The sequence below is a fragment of the Melospiza georgiana genome, chromosome 3 (genome assembly GCF_028018845.1).
Source record: "Melospiza georgiana isolate bMelGeo1 chromosome 3, bMelGeo1.pri, whole genome shotgun sequence".
Lineage (NCBI taxonomy): Eukaryota > Metazoa > Chordata > Aves > Passeriformes > Passerellidae > Melospiza > Melospiza georgiana.
Genome location: NC_080432.1, coordinates 43,304,576 through 43,325,361, shown reverse-complemented (window position 1 = coordinate 43,325,361; position 20,786 = coordinate 43,304,576). Strand labels below are relative to the sequence as shown.

The following is a 20,786-nucleotide window of genomic DNA, read 5'->3' as shown; positions in this document are numbered from 1 at the left end:
AATATAGTACTTCTAGATTTCTCTTTTCATTTCTTTTTCTTTCTCTGGGTTTCTCTCTTTCTTTCACAGACATATCCACACTTTGAATGTTGTTAATGTGTTGTATTATTATGAGAAACTTGTTTAGTGGGGACTTAAAATCAAAACAGTGACTTTTTCGGTGACATTTAAGACTAATGTTTTGAAGCTCTAAGTCAATTATTTTTAATTTTTTAGACTAACAGTACAGCTTTTTGCAAATAATTGAATGGTGCTCTACAATAAAAGACTACATTCACAGAATGATCTATAAAAAATATTTACCAAATCCCCAAAATTATCAAAATTTTTTTTCAGACTTTGGCACACTTTTAAGCATTGTGTATAAATCAACTAATATTAATTCAGACAGATATGGAAACAGTCAGGTGGATTGGAGGAAGATGGGCCTTGACCACAGGGCAGTAAATAAAACTAATGTGATTTAATTACTTGCAGGAAAAGTCATTCAGATATTCAAATATGCATGAAGGACAAGAGATGATATTTTTTTCTTTCCCTGTTTTAGGTCTTGCACAGTCTGGATCTTGGGGATGTTTTGATGAATTCAATCGAATTGAGTTACCTGTCTTGTCAGTAGCAGCACAACAAATCTATATTATTTTAACAGCAAGAAAAGAAAAAAAAAAGCAGTTCATTTTTTCTGATGGGGACTGTGTGGATTTAAATCCAGAGTTTGGAATTTTCCTAACTATGGTGAGTGTAGTAATAATTTCAAAGAAGTGGCAAATTATACTACATAGAGGTTAAGTGATACAGTGAAAAGAATTGGTTTTATTGATAAAATAATGTTATTATAGAATTAGATTAAAGTGCACAATACATAAATAATATGATTATTCATTAATAGCCTGCCTTCATTTTGACTTTAATATTATAGGAAAGGTTCCTAATTATGTTCCTTCATTGCTGTATTGCTACTCACTGTGCAGACTAGAAGTTTGACCAAGCTTGCAGAATTTTCTGTGCTCACTGAGAGGACTGAAACACTAATATGCTTTACTACCGTATCTTTAATAATGCTAATAATAATGCATCAATAATTCCTGAATGTTTTAATAATACTAAGGTATTAGTTGTTTAATAGTATTAATATTTTAACAGTATGAATGAGAAAGATACTGTAGGGAGTGGGGAGAAAAAGAACACTCACTTAAAGAAGGAGATATAAGAAAAATGTTAAAGATGTTTTTCAGGGACACAGGTCTTGACTAATGGGTACCTACATGGATATGTAAAAATTCTTCACTCTCCTGTAATATTAACTTTCAGAGTATGCTGTCTTGTTGCCATAGGATTCTTGAGGCTTCATAGCACTATTTCCTGTAATCTCATGGGCAGGAAATTTTAAGGTGTATGTTTCCTAATGCCAAGGCAGATAGCAATCCAAGATTACTTTATGGGAGATTAAAATTACGGTAATTGATAGGCAAGACTTCTAACTCTGAACTGCTCTAAGTATTTATACATGCACTTATTTTTATTGAACAATAAAAAGGAGGCTATTTTGCAAATCATAATGATGCATTATGTTTTCTTATTTAGAATCCTGGATATGCTGGACGTCAAGAACTACCAGAAAATCTCAAAGTACAGTTTAGAAGTGTTGCAATGATGGTTCCAGATAGACAGGTATAATTCCTGACTGAACTAAAAGGAAAAAATGTGTTTCAATTTGCTGACCAGTCTTCAGGAGAACCTAATGGAATTTCTACAATTATTTGTATTTCAGATAATTATAAGGGTTAAACTTGCAAGTTATGGATTCATTGATAATGTGGTCTTGGCTAAGAAATTCTTTGTTCTTTATAAACTTTGTGAGGAGCAGCTCACTAAGCAGGTAATGTTATGTATTCTTTTTTCTTTGTACTTACATCATAAAACCTCCTACTTTTTGGGTTAATCAATTTTTTAATGAAACATCACTTTCATGCCTTTTACAAAATATTGAAATACTTTAAATGTAATTTAAAAAAATACCTCTTTAAAATTTCTGAATAAATTACTACATTAATTCATTAATATGTAGTTGTATATAGACCTTTTTTGTTGAAAATGTTGCTTTTTTAGTTAATTGCAAGTGTATGAAGTTCTCTGCCTAAACATGTCAATCAGACAGAAAATATCCCAGTCATGTAATTTTTCTGTAGCAATTATCTAGGCCTAGGCTAAGTAGTTGGAAATTGGAAACTGGAAAGCACAGTCTAGTTTGATTGAAGTCATTCATGTCCCTATAGCATTGCCTTGACTTGAAGTCTGTGCTTTAAGATGCCTTAGCTGAAAAGACATGACTCAGAATGGAACTATTAGTTTTTTAGAATCCTGTTATTCAGAGCTATAAATTTTTTTATATGGTATGATAAATGGTTTCATCAATTAAATTTAAATTAGGAAAGAAAACCTTGTAGCATACACACATCTTCCTGAAAACAGCTTCATTATCCTTCATTTATTTGAACAGAATAATTCCTAAACAGCAGCAACAATTCCTATTTTAGCTACTTTTTCCAGGCAGGACAACTGCACTTTACAAGTAAATATGCAAGTAAAGTTTGATACATGAATGAAATAAAGCTAGAGAATTTGTTACTGATACATAAGTCTTCTTCCTCTCTCTAGGTCCATTATGACTTTGGTCTGAGGAATATCCTTTCAGTACTGAGGACTCTTGGAGCTCAAAAGAGAGCCAGGCCAAATGAAGGCGAATTGAGTATTGTCATGAGAGGGTTAAGAGATATGAATCTTTCTAAGCTGGTAAGAATCTAATTTAATAGTTAAGCACCAGGTAGAGGAATGCCTAATAGATGTTTCATGGGTTTTGTATGAGATCAGAAAAAATCTCAAATGTTCTTTACTTTAAAAAAATGAAGCATGATAACCTTCATGTTATCATTAAACAGCATAGGGAATTTATTAGACTTGTAAAGAGCATTCATTATGCAAAGGTTCAAATAGATTTATATTAAGGCTTACCTCTGCATGTGACTTTCAGTGTCCTGGCTTGTGCACCAACTGACCACTGTACCATAAGTAAATTGAATAATGAGTATCCATTAAATCAGACTTCTAAAGATTTCTTTCCAGATAGGATGTTCTTTCCAATATATGCTGCAAGTGGTTTACAAATCAATTTTATAAATTGACTCCAGCATCTACTCAGTGATAAATTTCCTTCAATTCTGAATTTCCCTTTTGCATGGCTTGTGGATGACATTTTCAAAGTGCTGCTTTTTGTAGCAAGCTCTCCTGTTAGCTGTCTGTAAGCATCTGTATCTAGAAAGTATGTTATTACTGCTTTTTCTTTTAAAACAGAGACTAGTTTTGATTTGGAAATGTTCTTTGAATAACCATCCTTTAAACATTTAATGACATTTTTTGTTTCAGATAGATGAAGATGAGCCTTTGTTTCTGAGTCTCATCAATGATCTCTTCCCGGGGTTGCAGTTGGACAGCAGTACCTATGATGAGCTCCAGGCTGCAGTAGCTCATCAGGTTGAAGAGGCAGGATTGGTTAACCACCCACCATGGAATCTTAAGCTTGTTCAGGTAAAACTTTTTTTTCTAAAGCATTCTTCACAATCAGGAGTCAGAACAATGTGTTTGTGGCTAGACCACTGTCTTACCCAAGAGCCTGCACATCACATGTGGGGTTTTCCACAACAAGTGAAGGTTGGGTGTGCACCTTGCTGAGGAAGACCAGTTCAAGGGACTTGCACTGTCGTGCCTGTAAATCTTCATCCTGGAATGATAAAAGCTTTTATTCAGCTTGCAGAGGAAGAAACTGTGTATGTTTCATCTTACAAGATTTCGGCACCCCGGAGGATTACCACTGTTTTGTGCTGTTCAGTTCATTCATACTTGCACAGGCAGACTGACACTTTCACGGCAAACCTAACATTAAATGGCAAACATAAAATTCAGTAGAGAACTCTCCTGAAACTAAACCCATACGCAGTCCTGGAGGAAGTGCAGTCCCTCTGCTTGTTTCATATGCATAGGTATTTCAGACTGTAGTAATTACTCATACTTCTGTAGTATTAATGTTTTACTACTATTAATTTTTCCTTTTAAATAATGCAGAAGACCCTTTTTCAAATCTTATAAAACTGTTTTCAGCTGCTTAAAAAAGTTTAGGTAAGATTTAGTTCTGTGAAACATTTATAGTGTATTTGCTTAGTGCTAAAAAATTAGGAACTGGAGATATATACTCTTCCACAAAACATTAAAATTCAGCAAATGCATGCTAAATTAAATCCTAAGCATATAACTTGCATGTCTAATACCTCTTAATCACTACTAAGTGTAAGAAAATATCTTTCTAAAGCATGTATTTGTTTTTATTTTGATTTTTAAATTGAAATATTTTATTTTGATGTTGTTAATAGTTGTATGAAACCAATCTGGTACGTCATGGGTTGATGACGCTTGGACCTAGTGGGTCTGGAAAAACGATGGTCATAACTATATTGATGAGAGCACTCACAGAATGCGGCCATCCTCATAAGGAAATGCGCATGAACCCCAAAGCTATCACTGCTCCTCAAATGTTTGGAAAACTAGATGCTGCAACTAATGACTGGACAGATGGAATCTTTTCTACTCTGTGGAGGAAAACACTGAAAACCAAAAAGGGTATGTAAATACTTCTCATTTGATATCATTAAAAGGTATCTTGAATGATATATTGAAAAAAGTATATTGAATTCACACATGTTCCTCTTGAGGAAAACCATAGAGAACATATGAGATGAGATGAGATTACACCTCTTAAGAAAGGAGGTTTAAAGATTTAGTATTTCAGTATATCTACATTTTTAAAAAAAGATAATTTTCTTGCCACTTCAGCTCTGCAATGTAAATGTGTTACTTGGAAGCTGATAAATCATAAATGATATTAACTTGTTCTAATGGCACTGTATTTATAATAATGTTATTGTCATGGTTTACATGCATTGATTGCCCGTATTTATATTCCAGTATTTTAGGACTGGCATACTGAAATTCCTTTTTACAGCGTTTCACATGTATCTGAAAAAATAAATATATCAAAGAAAGGGAATTCTTCTAGGGAACCTTTCTAAAAAGATGTTAATTTTTAGAAGACAGTTGAATTTCTTACACTGGAAATGCATGCGATTTCTCTGTTAGAAAATTTATATATTCGAAATGAAGCTGGAATTCTAAAATTTAATTGCTAAAACACAGGTACTTACATCTATGTTTATATTTCAAAGTATAAGAAAAACAACCAGATTTTAAGAACAGAGGAGTGTGCATAGTTTTCATTAACTTGAGAGGGATCTGTGAATATTCAATGTCTCTGGTTTAGTTGCTCAAAGAACCCTCACTTTAGCAACAAAACACTAAATTCCCCAACCTCCCTGTGCTGCTGGAGTAGGGTTGGGGCAGGAGGAGGAAGGAGGAAGAATTAGATTACATTATAAAGAAAGAGGTTGCATCTGGAGAAAGAAAATGGAGTGGGGTAAAACTGTTCTAGGTGTTTGTCTTTGCTTCTCATCATCCAAATTTATGTTAATTTGCAATAAAATAATCTTTTCCAACTTGAGTCTGTTTTGCCCATGACAGCTGTCAAGTGATCTTCTGGTCTTTATCTGAACCCAGAAACATTTTCACTGTATTCTGTCCCTCTGTCCTGTTAAGGGAGGGTAGAGAAAGAGAGTAGCACAGTTTCTATCCGGTAGCCAGCCAAGGTAACAAATATTCAACACTATACAGGTATAATTGCACCCTCATTTGCTATCAATCTTTTCAAAAATATTTCCTTAACTAAGTATGCAATTTATTCAGTAAGGAGCATCCATATAGATGGCAGAAATCACAAGAAATAAAATAAATTTTTGGATGACATTTAAGTTCCAAACCATCTTTTGTACAATTATTTTCTTGATTTTTCAGCAATGTGATACGAACGATCTCTCTTTTGATTATTTTTCCAGGTGAAAATGTGTTTCTAGTTTTAGATGGTCCTGTAGATGCAATCTGGATTGAGAATTTAAATTCAGTTTTGGATGATAACAAGACCCTCACTCTTGCAAATGGAGATCGAATTCCTATGTCCCCTTCCTGTAAACTGTTATTTGAGGTCCACAACATTGAGAATGCCTCTCCAGCAACAGTTTCTCGAATGGGTATGGTCTTCATCAGCTCTTCTGTCCTCAGCTGGAGACCAATATTGCAGGTAACACAACTACTGCTGGCTGCTCCTTATTATACCTTGCTATACCTTTTATACAGAACATTATTGTGGATATTTTTTTCAGGCATGGCTGAAAAAACGTACTGCTCAGGAAGCTGAACTTTTGCAAAGTTTGTATGACAGAATCTTTGAACCAGCATATATATATATGAAACTAAATCTTAACCCCAAAATGGAGCTTCTGGAATGTAACTACATTATGCAGGTAAAAGAAATACTGTATGAGTCTGTGTGAATTGACTGGCAATAGTAAAAGTGCAGGAATAGCAAGGAGAACATTTGATAGCCATAAAATTTAATCTGAAAATATTGTCACCTGTAAAAGAAAAGCTCAAAATCAATATTTGTTTCTTGGGCAATATAAGAGGAAGTGTGAAGATGTGCAGAAGAAAATTTTTCTTCTCTGTACTACTTCATACCTAGGCTAGTCTTCTAATGACTGGAATTTGCAGGCTTCAGTATATTTCCAGAAGCATATATTTAATAAGGTAATGAATACATTTGGGTTCTTTTAATACCAAAACATTATCATAAGGATCACTATATCTCTACTGGCAGTGTCAACAGAGAGAGAAGAATAATTCTATTTATCTTTTTATCTTCAGATGTAATAGGTGTTATTCTGTCCATCAGGTCTTTCAAGATCAATGTGGTCATTTTTGCCTCTTCTTTCCTATCAGTTGGAATTCTTCCTTGAATGGAGTCCAAACTATATCAGTGATTTATTAATAATATAAATATGTGTTTGACAGATTTTGCAAGACTGTCAGTCCTGTACTGCACATCTCCAGCTGATTTGTTTATGAGTCTGTTGTCATCTGCAGTTTCTAAGTTTCCAAACTTTCCATTTGTCCATGAATCTCCCTTTTATTTTGACACACTCATAAAAAATTCAGTGGTGCCCTTGAAGAAGAGTCTAAACAAGATAATGTTTTGGATAGCCCTCCAGTTTAATGTCAAACTACCAAATTTGCACCCAGTATCTTTTTTGTGTTCATTAGAGAGTTAGTTTCAGATTTTCTAGATTGTGAAGTATTTTACTGCAAACTAATAGCCACAGTAAATGCTGGAGGGCTTAACTGTGCAGTATTAAATGACAGTAGAGTATCTTTAGAATTAAAGTCCCCAGGCAGAAACAATTGAACTTTATGTTGTGCAATGCACAACATTTTTGAGAGAGGTATAATTTTTCTTCTACATTTCTTATCTGTGAAACCTCTAACTGAACTGAGCTTGCCTTCATGGAAGATTTTTCCTGTGATCAAAGGTTTCTGTTATTTTTGATTAGCACTTGTTAGGAAGTGTCAGCAAGGCAGTGCTCTATTCATGCTGCTTGATCAGGGAAATATTTCCCTGATTTAAGCTGCATTGATTGTTTCTTTGTGTGAATGAAAATCTCTAGTAAGTTTCTGTCACATCTGTGACAAAGTAAATAACTCTTAGCAGGCCTCCATGCTTGTCTTATCTGAGAGCCAGTGTCACCAGAGATTTTTAACCTACTTAAAATCTCAGCTTTGCCATAAATGGTCTCTGTGCAGAAGAGAGACCTTATCAGCCTCCTGTTTTGTTGGGTCTTACATCTCTTTAGCAATTGCAGGATTCAGGACATGCTGCTTCTCTTTAGTTCATGCATTTTCAAAAATTACAACCAAATCAAAGCAGTTGCATCTGGCAGACTTGTATTTGGGTTTCAAAACTCAGTTTTGGATGTTTATCCAAACATGCACATGTACCTGATTACGTTCCATATTTTAGCACTCACAATTTAAGTTTCCTATTCATGTACAACAGCTTTATAATGGCTTCATACAAATGTGGTCTCACCTTTGCTTTCCTCCTTGTAATTTCCACTGACTTTCCAACTCTTTATGCATCCTCTGGTCTACCTCATTAGGAAGACAAATATCATTTACCTTAGGAGATTCAACACCAATTTTCTGTTTATAGAGTTATCCTGCCTTACAAGCCTATTGGAAAAGTCAGTAAACTTGTAGCTAAAGGATATCTGATTGGTATAGTCTGCATGAAGGATCAAAGGTGCTTGACATCATTCTTTACCAGGCATTTACATGGATGCTAAATAGTCATAGCAAAAGATTAGAGTTTCATTTCTAGATAAACAATGTATTGGAAGATAGTAAATGTATGACTGGATTACCAGTTCGTAGGAAGGATAGAGGTGATCACTGATCCTGAGGCACCTTTGCAGGGATCAGTCCTGTTCAAAATGTTCATAAAGAGTTTGGAAAAGTTTTAGGTGAAGAAATTTATTGATGATACTAGATTATTCAGGGTATTAAGGACAAAACAACTAACCATGAAGAACTGTAGACAGACTTTATGAGACTGAATAAATAGGTAATAAAATGGCAAATGAAATTCAGTGAAGATAAGCATGAAGGAGTTCACACAGGAAGAAAACAAACTGTTCAATGCCATGAATAGCAGGCCTATGGGACATCTTGCCAAATGTTGTAATAGACAATAAAAGTTTATGTAGGCTCAAGACCAGTCTTGCTGTTTTCAGGGTGGACAAAACCACATGGGATTATAAAACAGGAAAAGTGTATATTGTTTAGAAAGCCACAAGCCGAAGAGGGTGCCAACAGAAAATACTACCCCAGTACCACCACAAGCCAAGAGAGATTTTTTTTCTTTTTACTCCAATTTTGGCCACTGTTGCAAATGAGATTCTGGGCATGCATTAGAAGCACGTGTTACTTTATCACTTCCCACTCCAATTATGAGATGCAAGACAGCAGAAAGAGTACTAATTCCAAGAGCTGACTGAAAATCTGTTTCACTGTTAAAAAGGCATATTTTGGAACAATATGCTGCACCCTGCCTTGTATAGAAGGGGAGCACAAATAGGGATGCCTAAGACAGTTAAATATCCAAATTCAGCAACATCTCAGAATTGTAGATAACAAGTTACTATTTTTCTAGAATCTAGACTCTAGTTCCTTATAAGCAGAGTAAAGCAATCACATTACAGAATAATTTAATATATATTTTTAATGAAAAAATAGAATTTAATGTGATAGATACATAAATTGTACCATAATTGAGATAAATACATCAGACAGATGCTGAAAGTTCTTCCATGTTTTAAAATGGAAAGAAATGGCTAAGCTTCACCTGTTCTTGGCGTTCTGAATATTGTAAAATCGCTTAAAAAGCTATTTTGTTACCCTAGCTCATAAATGCATGTTTGTTTTGTAGGCATAATTTAGAAGGATAACTGATAATCAAATTACCTAAGAAACTCTGAAAATTTTATTCAGTTTTATATAGCTATCTTTAATAAATTTTATTTGGTTTGTTGTTCTGAATTTTATGCTTGGTGTTTTTTTGTAATCTGTATTGATTTAAATTTTGAATATATATAAATAATGCATATATATATATAAATAATGCATGTATATAAATAATGCAATTATAGGTAAATAAGTGATTATGTGATATTTTCTAAATGCATATTTTAAAATATTTTCAGTCTATTAATCTTCTGGAGGGCTTGATTCCATTGAAGGAAGAACGTGGTGTATCAGCTACACAACTACTGCATAAATTGTTCAACTTTGCAATAATGTGGAGTTTAGGTGCCCTTCTGGAGCTGGACAGTCGAGATAAACTTGAAGCCTTCATTAGAGCTCATGATAGTAAATTAGACTTACCAAAAATCCCCCGTGACAGTAATCAAACGATGTATGAGTTTTACGTAACTGATCGTGGTAAGAAAAAGAACCAATATTCTTTTTTAAACTGTCATTTTTAAACTCTGTTACTGCTTTAGTCCTTATTATACAGTCCTATGAGTTGAGGATTTTTGGCAGTGTAGTACCAGCACATCTGTGGATGTGAGAAGTCAGCGACAAGGCATAGAGTGCTCACTGATAACCTTTTATTATTTCTTTTTAATTTCCTTCTTACAAATTACTTTTTTATCAATTTAGCCAACCTGTAATTTGTAGATAATTCATGCTTAGGCTTGTTTAGTCTAGCTCAATACTATTTTATGTTTAATTTTCTAATAGGTGGTAGTTTTTGTTAAAGGAATAAAATCTGATTTTAATTTGGCTTAGTAATTTATGTCTAATAACCGGTCATGAATCTGAAAGGTTATAGAAGTATAAGAATAGTGAGATATTTTGATTCTTGATATTTTCAATGGTGTACTATTTTCTAGAACAGTTTTTAAAATTTAACTAGCACACAAAACCATGGTCACAAAAAACTTACTGTCATGACAGAGTATGTTCTTTTGTGAAGAAATGAATTTCTGTCATATCCAGATTTTTTTTTGCCAGCAATATTGATTTAGTGTACACATGTGATATCCATATTGCCATGTTCTGTAATTTTTCATTAGCAGTGTGAGAATTTGTTTCCAGGTAAACATTCTTTAGAGTTTCTATTTACATAGGTATATATAAATTCATAAATATGTCAACAGTTTGTAGGATTTTAGACTAATTACAGGTCATGACTAATAGAATGTCCTTTGTTAGGTGCCTTTTAGACAGATTTGAGAAAATTTATCCCTTTTTACACTTTGTAGTATTCTACCCAAAATATCTATTTTTTAAATTATTATATTAACAAAATATTGAACATATTGAACATGATCAGAATATTATGGAATTTCCCTCCTTTTTTATCCTTTTTTTTTTGTCATTTCAGGTGCCTGGGAGCACTGGAGTAATAAAGTTCAGGAATTTGTTTATCCAACAGATCATGTCCCAGACTATGCATCTATTTTGGTTCCAAATGTTGATAATACCAGAACTCAGTTTTTGATAAACACAATTGCAAAACAAAAGAAAGTAAGTAGAGGATTACATATTTTAGTATACGCCTACCATATTAAATAAATAGAAAAGTACTTAAAAAGTAACTGGATATTATGATTGTTCTTCATCTTCTAGTCATTGTCTCTAGTCATTGCTTCCCAGGTGCATCATTATATTGTTTTATTTTTATTTTCTTAACATGGATCCTCTAATTATTTTTGTTAAATAATTATCAGTATATTAACTATATATAAATATATATAAATATCTGTAATTAGTTTTGTTCAAGAACAAAACTTTAGAATATAAAGGAAGGAATTTAGAGGAAGCCTTCTTAGGGTCATCCACTAAAAGAGACTGTTGCAGCAGATGTGTTAGAAACTGGAAGAAGTTTGGCAATTGGAAGAAAATCCTCTAGCACATTCTTGTTTCTTCCTTTCTCTTTTAATTCTTCAAAGAAATTTCTTGGAGGATCTATGTGGAATGAAAAACACATATGGTGCCAGTGCATCTGGAGACAAGAAAAACCTATCCAAAAATGTAGCATTTAAAAATAGACACAGAAACTATTCTTTTCTCAAAAATAGGTCCGTTATGCATATATAAATATAAGTTTTGATATTACTTATGTGGTTTAAATATCTGTTACAGGCTGTTTTGCTCATAGGAGAACAGGGCACTGCGAAGACAGTTATGATTAAGGGATATATGAAGAGATATGACCCAGAGGAGCATTTGTCAAAAAGTCTGAACTTTTCTTCCGCCACAGAACCATTTATGTTTCAGGTGAAAATATAGATATTAAGCAATCTTGCATACCATTTCCTTGCTAAGTGTATAAAGGGTACTTAATTCTGATGAGAAGTGATTTAGAAATAAATTCTAAAGGATCTTTTTTTGTCTAAGTCACTTCAACATTTCAGAAAATTCTATAAAAATAATTTTTGCAGATCAGAGTAAAATATAGCCACTCACATAGAGATACATATATTCATGATTGCTGTGAGATTTTTCATTAGGAATTCTAAGAATGAATTTTTTTGCTAAAGAATTTTAATTTTCTTCTTAGATTTTTGGTTATACTTTGGGTTTTTTATGATTCTTTAGTACGTAGTATTAGTTTTAATTTTAGTTAAATAAAGAGTTGATATCAACCTTTAGATAATTTTTTCCCTCAGCTCAAGAGCAACTACAGCATCAGAAATTCAATTTTAAAGATCTCTAACATGACAACTTTGTAGAAATTTCTCTTACTCTATGTAACTGGTAAAAATCTATATAAACAGAAATAAATTGCTGTACATAATTTTTTAACAGAAAAAAATTGCTGTACAATATTTTTCGAGTGATTGAAAGGATATTTTATAACACTGTGGTATGATTTGATACTACTAATTTGCTAGGATGTGATTCAGTAAGTTAAATTGGCTTCATTAGCAATTCAATGCAATGAATTTATAGTGATGAGCCTCTGGTAGGAAAAAGAATTCATTTTGGAAAATTTAATGATTGAAAAATCTATTCACAGAATAGGTCTTACAAACTCCATTGCAAAATTAGGCATATTTTTTAAGAACCTAATGCAAATTTTATTAAGAAAATGGTGAAAAATAGTGAACCATACACCTATTTTAAAAAAAAATTCCAGACTCATAGAATGGCTGCTGAGTTTTTCCCAGTTTTTCCCATTCTTGTGTGTAAGATCTCTGATCATGGTTTGCATCAAAATGTGACAAAATAAGGCAGCCACCCTTTCAGGCATGCAAGGCTTGTGGAACAGTCGGTATCTCTGTCCCAGTGTCCTTTACCAGGCATATCATGGGTCCTTAGAACATTCTTGGAAACAAATCCCAGGCTTGAGTCAGCTCAAGACATGGTTCACTCTGCTGGTTTCCTATGGAGAGATGTAGCAGAAAAAGAGGTGGAATGCTTCTAAACACTTGAAAGAGTTACATTATTTTTTTTTTTTTTAAATTTTGAGTCACCGTTCTGAGGCTATTTGAAAGCTTGTGTGATTTTGGATGCATTAGACATGCTAAAAAGTTCTTGATTTCTTATGTAATCACCAGTTTCTCTTTCACACCTTAACCACATATTCTCTGTATGCCTGTGTCTTAAAATACTCATCAATCTGTTGTAAAAATGGGGCAAAAACATTGGAAAAAAGATGTGTGTATTTTCTGTTTCAAAAATACATTTAATACTTTTATCTTTATGACAGCACATGCTACATTACTCATATAGGGTGACATTTGTGGTTTTATGGAGAAAACATTACTTGTCTAAGGAAAACATCTGGTACCATCTTGTAAGGTGTTTTTTATGTTATTGTTTATGTATCTTTAGAAATACTGTAGAGCTGTAGAATTTTGAAGAAACATTTCAACTATATATCATTCTTTCTTGTCTATTGCATCCTCTTTCTTGCCACCAAAATATTAAAAATTTTGCATTATATCCCTCACAAGACACCTGGAAAATCATGATTAAAGGGATCTAAGTTGCCTCTGTGCCCTGCAGTTGTACTGCAAATATTAAAGAAGTTATATTAGTTATTGGAATGATAATGCTGATAGTGAAACAATAATTTCTAAGTTTGGAAACTTTTTAAAGAGCTCTGATAGCCAGAGGTGGATTGCAGGACTGGAGTTGATTCCATAAGGAACTGAGTTCCTTAATAGTAAAATCAAAAATGAAACTGCTAGCAAAAAGAGAGAATCATTGGCTGAGTGCTGTTGCAGGTTTTTCAATGATTTCTTTTAAATATTGTTGCCTTAGATATACAAAGAGAAATTTCTTTATCTTTTTAGAGGACAATAGAGAGTTATGTGGACAAACGTGTTGGAAGCACTTATGGACCTCCTGGGGGCAGAAAGATGACTATTTTTATTGATGATATCAATATGCCATTTATCAACGAATGGGGAGATCAGGTAGACTTTTTTAATATTTACTACTTATTTTCAAATTTTTCTGGTTTTTCATGTGGACTTCTTATACATATACATACACATATATGTATAAGAATATGTATAAGAAGTCCACTATATATATATATATATATATATATATATATATATATATATAGTGGACTTCCTAAATTTTTTTATTAACTGTTAATTATTGGAAGTGCTTTATAATTTTGGTACACTGATGCACACAAAAAAAGAGAGCAAATTATATTTATTGATGAAATATGTAATATAATGATGCTATATTTTACATATTCTCCACTTCCTTATTTTTTTAAGACTAAAAAAAAATCAGCACCATACTAAAGTAGCATATTATCAGTTTCAAGTCTGACATTAATCTGAGAGTACCAGTAAAGAAATCTCTTCCAAGTGAAAGGCCAATACCTTAGAGAGAGAAATAAAGGATATGAAAAATTCAAGGCCTCCACTAAGTTTGCATTATGGCCCCAAGACATGGCTGAAATATTTTTGGTGGAATAATTGTTTCTGATTGGTGACGTGCTGCGTATCATGTTGGTTTTGGTGGCATGTGTGAGCACATGCATAAGGCTTGCTGAATATCATTAGAACACTTGCTGTGGGGAAAACTCTGGAGCTGTAGAATGGAATGAAGAGTGAATAACCTTTCCGAAAAAGCATAAAAGAATCAGTTATTTTGCTTCAAAGGAGGCCCAAGAGTGAGCAGAAAAGCATAACTGCAACATTTGTAGCTGAATTTCCAGCAACAAAATAAGGAACAAAATTTTTCTCCCGCCATTAATTTCATTAATTTTGTTTAGTTCAAAAGAATAAAAACATGATTTCGTGATATTATATGGCAGTAGAACTGTGAAAAAATTTTCCTGCCACTTAAAACCACATAAACAAAGATCTTCCATACTTCTAAGGAAGGTAGTTTAATCTGTTTTTAGATTAAGGTAAAAATATCTCTCTCTGGATTAGTAGAATTACAAAAATAAGTTAAATTATCATGGCGTATTTTCTTCTTTCCTTGCATAAATTTCTAATTTGTACAACTTACATAAATTTCCAGATAACAAATGAAATTGTCCGTCAGATGATGGAAATGAGAGGGATGTACAGCTTGGATAAACCTGGAGAATTCCTTACAATTGTAGATGTACAAATAATAGCAGCAATGATCCATCCTGGAGGAGGCCGTAACGATATTCCCCAGCGTTTGAAAAGACAATTTTGTGTATTCAACTGTACATTGCCATCCAATGCATCCATCGACAAAATTTTTGGTACTTTTTTTTTTGTTTTAGTACAGTTTATTTCCCTTTGTAATGGATTTAAAATTTATAAAAGTATGCTTTCTTTCTCACTTTCATCATGCAGATTCAGAGTTCTTCCAGGGAAACAGCTAAAGCTGTGGTACAGCAAAAATAGTGCTGTGGAAGAGAAATTAATTCCTTAAAATGCTTGTCTTTCTAATTTTGGACAAAAAAATATTAAGAAAGTAATGACATTTCCTGGAAGACTATGAGCACTGCTATTTCTGTGTAGGTTAACATTCCAACTCTGGACTGTCTGGAATGCACTTTGTTGCTAAATTTCTCAATTCTGGTAACTCTGTCAGTACAGGATATGGCAGAAACTCAGTACTTACTGCCTGACGTTTCTATACCAATTCAGAAAAGCCATAGACAACAGAGAAGAATAATTTCACCTGTAATTTTAAATTATGTTTTACCAAGTATTGTTTTAAACAAGCACCTATTTGTCGTGCTCATGCCCTACCTTATCATATCCTACAAGCTGAGATTGTTTATTGTGTCCTGTATTTTTCAGGTATAATTGCCAATGGATACTTTCATCCCTGCAGAGAATTCAACCCTGAAGTATGTAGTATGGTGGAAAGATTGGTCTCAACAGGAAGAATATTGTGGCAGCGGACAAAGGTATAAATACAAGGAAGGTTTTATCTCTGAATAGAGTGACTATTAGTTTAGTTTAGGCAACTATTCCCTAAGATCATATCTATAAGAAAAACACAAACAAAAAACCAGACCACTGAACCCCATTAAAAAAAGGAAAAGAAAAGAAAAGAAAAGAAAAGAAAAGAAAAGAAAAGAAAAGAAAAGAAAAGAAAAGAAAAGAAAAGAAAAGAAAAGAAAAGAAAAGAAAAGAAAAGAAAAGAAAAGAAAAGAAAAGAAAAGAAAAGAAAAGAAAAGAAAAGATTTAAAAACCCCCAGAGAATGGGCTACAATGTTTTCAAGATGAAATCTGGAAAATATCAGATTTCAGTATAGAAGACAGAATAGAAATATCAGTCCATTAATTCCTACGAGTTAATTCATGTTACCCCAAACTTTGATCTCCATAGCTAAGAGGCAGGGAGTGAAATTCTTTACAAAATATAATTTTTAATTTATAAACCCAGAGCAACAGGTGAAAAAATTACACATTGTAAATCTTGGTGTTCTACATTTAGTGATAGATTCTTCTTTTAAGGAATTAGATACTCTTGGTGACTTCTTATAAAGAGTTTTCCCACAGTATTATGTGTGAAAAGTAGTATTTTTTGTTATTTGCATGTTTTATATGTGTTATTAATGATAAAGTTACTAATTTTATTATTAATGATTCTTTCTAGGTGTTAACTGACTTTGAATATTAACCATTTTTTTCTTTAGGCAAAGATGTTACCTACACCATCCAAATTCCACTACATCTTCAACCTTCGAGACCTTTCTAGAATTTGGCAAGGAATGTTAACTATAAAGGCAGAAGAATGCGCAAGCAGCAGTGTTATCCTAAAACTTTTTAAACATGAATGTACCAGGGTAATTGCTGACAGGTATAATAATTGTGGCATTTTATAGTTATTAGGTTTAGCCATTTACTTCATTTATGCTCATACATCTGTAAAACTTCTAAATGTTATAAATCTTATTTGGCCAATATGAAAACTTTTATCTTATTTACATACAGTCTGCATTGGTGTGTTATTCCAACAAATATCATGGTATATACTGATAGATTAACCCAGTATCTGAATGGAAAACATCAAAATATCTAGGTATTATGTCTTTCAACCTACTTTTTTTTCCCCCCCTTTGGCTGCACTCAGCTGATTCCACTGTAGAAAAGAGAACTTTATGGTGTCCTAAATTTATACACATAGGATAATTTAAAATTGCTTTGCTCTCCTCACAGAAAAAAAAAGGGATTGCATGCTTATGACTAAAAATTGGCCCATTTCCTAAAAATCTCTTTCAAAATATTCATAAAACAGATATGACTTGTATGTCTTGGAGACCACTATTATTTTTCTGTTCATTGTGCTTCAATTTCTTGTGAAATTCTAGATGTAGCACTAAAGCTGCTGCTAAAAGCCTGACATATACCCTCTACTACTGTGAGTAGTTATAATTATTTCTCTGTGATCAGAGAAGTCCATCCACTATAAAATGTTAGCAGTGCTGACATCTCTGTCTGATATTTCTCACTCTCTTAACTATCAAATATTATACAAACATACATATTTGATAAAATTTATGTCCATACATTTTTATGTGCAACAGAGTGCTGTTGAAATGAGACAGGGAAAATATTTAATTTTATTTTAAGCTAGGATCCACCCTACTAAGGCAAAAGTATCATACAGAATTATACAGTGTACTATTTTCTGCTTTAAATTAGGGAGCAGTATCACTGGTATTTATTGATATGTTAATGCATGTTTTTAATTTGTTGCGGTAAATTTAAAAATGCATGGAAGACATGTATTTGTACACATATATTAGAAAGAGGGAGACAGAGAGCGTAGTCATGCATTCCCTGTTTCCATGCTGCTTTTAAATTTCCTAGTGATTAATATTATAATGTCGTTACAAAAGACCTCTAGCAATAGTAATGCAATGCATACCTAGGCTATCTCTACAAAAGTTCTTCAATTTAGTTTGTCTTATTTGAAAACTCACAGCACTGGTCTTCTCCACATTTGTTCTACTTTCCTCTCAGTTGTATCACTGAAACAAAAAAGCAGTAAATACATGGAAACTGTTTTTTATGAACTTTGACATTTACAGTTGGAATTAATTTTTTCTGTGGATGAGGTGGTTCTTGTCTCTTGCATTTGCCAGTCGCGCCTAAGTAGTATTTTTTGTTGCTTCACCAGTAATCATAAGCAGAGTAGTCAAAGGTCTGATCTGTATTAAAATCAGATTTAATCTCTTAAGGGAAGCAGATAAAGCTGTTTACACAATGAAATGTAGTTGTTTCTGGACTTTAATTAGTCCCCTCTACCCCAATGTGTATTCCTCTGCTAATTATGGGGCTTTGTGTAAGACTTGTTGAGAATGGAGTCAGGATGTAGTGGCATATACTACCTTCCTTTCAGTATTCCTTGTCTAATTGCAGTTCCATAGGAAGTGTTGTGATACCAGAAATTGTGCTGTTCTACTGCAGGTTGAAAGATGAAAGCGTTCACTCTTTTTCTTCCTTTTATATCTGAAAAATTACATAGCCTGTTGTTGTCTCATTCTTGGTCAAACTTGGAAAACCAAATTATCTTGCTTTATATTTCATGTGACCGACTATTACACTTTATAGTATGGAAGCACTTGATTTTTGTGAATGTTGCCTAATCCTTGTCTGTGACCACTGTGTATTATGTATTGTCTAATACATATTTTTCTTTAAAATGTTACAAGTTTTGGGGTTTTGATGTTGTTGTTGTTGTTTTAGGGTTTTTTCTTAGTACTTAGATACCTGTTTTCTCTCTAAATAATTAGAAATATTATTTTTAATTTGTACTAATTTATGGTTTTCAGGTTTAATACACCCGAAGACACAGCTTGGTTTGAAAAAACTATTGATAAAACAATTGAGGAATATGTGGAGGCAGATTTAAGTGAAGTTCTCCAAACTGAACCATATTTTGTAGATTTTTTGAGGGATGAGCCTGAACCAACTGGTGATGAACCAGAAGACGTTGAGCTTGTAGCACCAAAAATTTATGAGGAGGTATTTCATTTTACGAATCAAATACTAGCCACCGAAGTTTTCCTTTAATTTTTAAGTGTGTTATATTGCTGAACTCATACATCACAGAGTTTTGTTAAATAGCTGTGAAAATTTTTGTGAAAATATATCCAGATTGTTCTAGTTAGCATACAACAAATCATTTTAGTGATGTTAGATTTATTAATGACATATAAATGTGATCTATCTTTTCCTGTTCTTGTTGCTTCTTTTTTTTCTTCCACCATTAGCAAAAAATTTCTGCGTAAACACAACAGCAATAATTATGGTGAATTAGCAAGATAATATCATTACACATGGCCAAAACATAAAAATGAAGTTTGTGTAGAAATATCAAGGGAGTTTTAAAATTCTGAAGTGCCCTACAAGTGTTGCTACAGATTTTTTCTTTTTCTTTTTTTCTCAGGTTCCAAGCTATGAATTCCTCTGCAACAAATTGCGGTACTATCAGTCCCAATACAATGAAAGTATTAGAGGGTCCTTTCTTGATTTGGTGTTTTTCAAGGATGCAATGACACATCTTATTAAGGTTTGGTATTGCTACTTTTTTATTTGTTTAGCTGTTGTAACAGTGTTTATTTGGGCAAGCTCCTCTTAGAGGGCACATCGTGAAAAGCTATTCTTATCCCCAAACTACTTTGCCATCTTTGCATGGTCATTTTTGAGAACTAGGAAAGAGCTACAGTCATTTTACCTGTTTGCATGTTTTACAATTAATTCCTTATTTAAATATCTGTTTAAACTTCTATGTATTCAGACAGATGAAAATTTTCCTCAAAAGGAAATGTGAGACCATAAATAAAGACATTTATATTGTCTATATAAAATTATTTTTAACCATTTAGAATTCAGAGAACACTTCAAATGTATCTGTGCCTGACAGGGCACAAAAACAACCTGAGGTAGAATCTAACTGGATGAGAGACTGGATGAAAGGAAATACAAATTGGGGCTGCAACAGAATCACTGTGTAGGGTAGAGATTAGGGTAATGTGTAGGTCTCAACTAACAATCATTTGTTCTCCTAATCAGAAAAGAATTAATCTGAAATCAAAATCTGATTCATGGGGGTTAAATAAAGGCAAAGTATGAGATAAGTGTCTCAGCTTTAAGAAGTGTTATTTCAGGAATTGCTTTGACTGGATTGCTGAAAGACACACAGAAGCTGCAGTGAAATAAAAACAGAAGAAGAGGTTTTGCTTGTCTCTAGTTCACCTCAAATGAAGTAAATGTTTGTTTGCTTTGCATTTAAACAGGAATAAATAAATTTATTTTAAAATATGGTTTACATGATGCTAGGTGCATTTCAGAAGACCATGAAAGCCTCTGACATTCCATTTTTTATTGGCAAGTTTTAGCCAGAATATCCTTGATATGCAATCAGTGACAGCAGCTCTCCTTTCTACCTAAGGTGACAATAAATCTAGTCACCTACATAATTTCATGTTTAGACTTTAATATATATATATATATATGGAAAGCCTCATAAGGAAGTGTGCAGTAAGCTAAAATATTATAAAAGATAAAAATGAATATATTTCAAAGACTTTATGTAGATGCCAATCTTTTGAATTTTGTGCATAATTTATGTGTGAACCAAAATATAATGTAGAATCTTAATAGTGCACTAATATATCATAAACCCAAAGAATATGTGTCAAACAACAATAGAATAGAAAATTTGTAATTCATCTTTTATGTCTGGAGACTTGGTAAGGAAACTATCACAAAAGAAATATTGAAAGTTGATAGACTGGAAGATAACATTAA

At 32.8% G+C, this 20,786-nt stretch overlaps 1 protein-coding gene across 1 annotated transcript in view; it reads left to right on the top strand.

Moving 5' to 3' along the window:
• DNAH8 (dynein axonemal heavy chain 8) overlaps positions 1 to 20,786 on the top strand; it is a 114,859-nt gene that overhangs the window by 54,627 nt on the left and 39,446 nt on the right. The window contains exons 44-60 of the mRNA XM_058020273.1: positions 548 to 735; positions 1,585 to 1,671; positions 1,772 to 1,879; positions 2,659 to 2,793; positions 3,424 to 3,585; positions 4,425 to 4,671; positions 5,997 to 6,238; positions 6,321 to 6,461; positions 9,753 to 9,990; positions 10,940 to 11,082; positions 11,701 to 11,835; positions 13,860 to 13,982; positions 15,058 to 15,271; positions 15,819 to 15,928; positions 16,664 to 16,827; positions 18,806 to 18,998; positions 19,423 to 19,545. Coding sequence (XP_057876256.1) covers positions 548 to 735; positions 1,585 to 1,671; positions 1,772 to 1,879; positions 2,659 to 2,793; positions 3,424 to 3,585; positions 4,425 to 4,671; positions 5,997 to 6,238; positions 6,321 to 6,461; positions 9,753 to 9,990; positions 10,940 to 11,082; positions 11,701 to 11,835; positions 13,860 to 13,982; positions 15,058 to 15,271; positions 15,819 to 15,928; positions 16,664 to 16,827; positions 18,806 to 18,998; positions 19,423 to 19,545 — 2,753 coding nt within the window. The remainder of the gene's footprint in view (positions 1 to 547; positions 736 to 1,584; positions 1,672 to 1,771; positions 1,880 to 2,658; positions 2,794 to 3,423; positions 3,586 to 4,424; positions 4,672 to 5,996; positions 6,239 to 6,320; positions 6,462 to 9,752; positions 9,991 to 10,939; positions 11,083 to 11,700; positions 11,836 to 13,859; positions 13,983 to 15,057; positions 15,272 to 15,818; positions 15,929 to 16,663; positions 16,828 to 18,805; positions 18,999 to 19,422; positions 19,546 to 20,786) is intronic.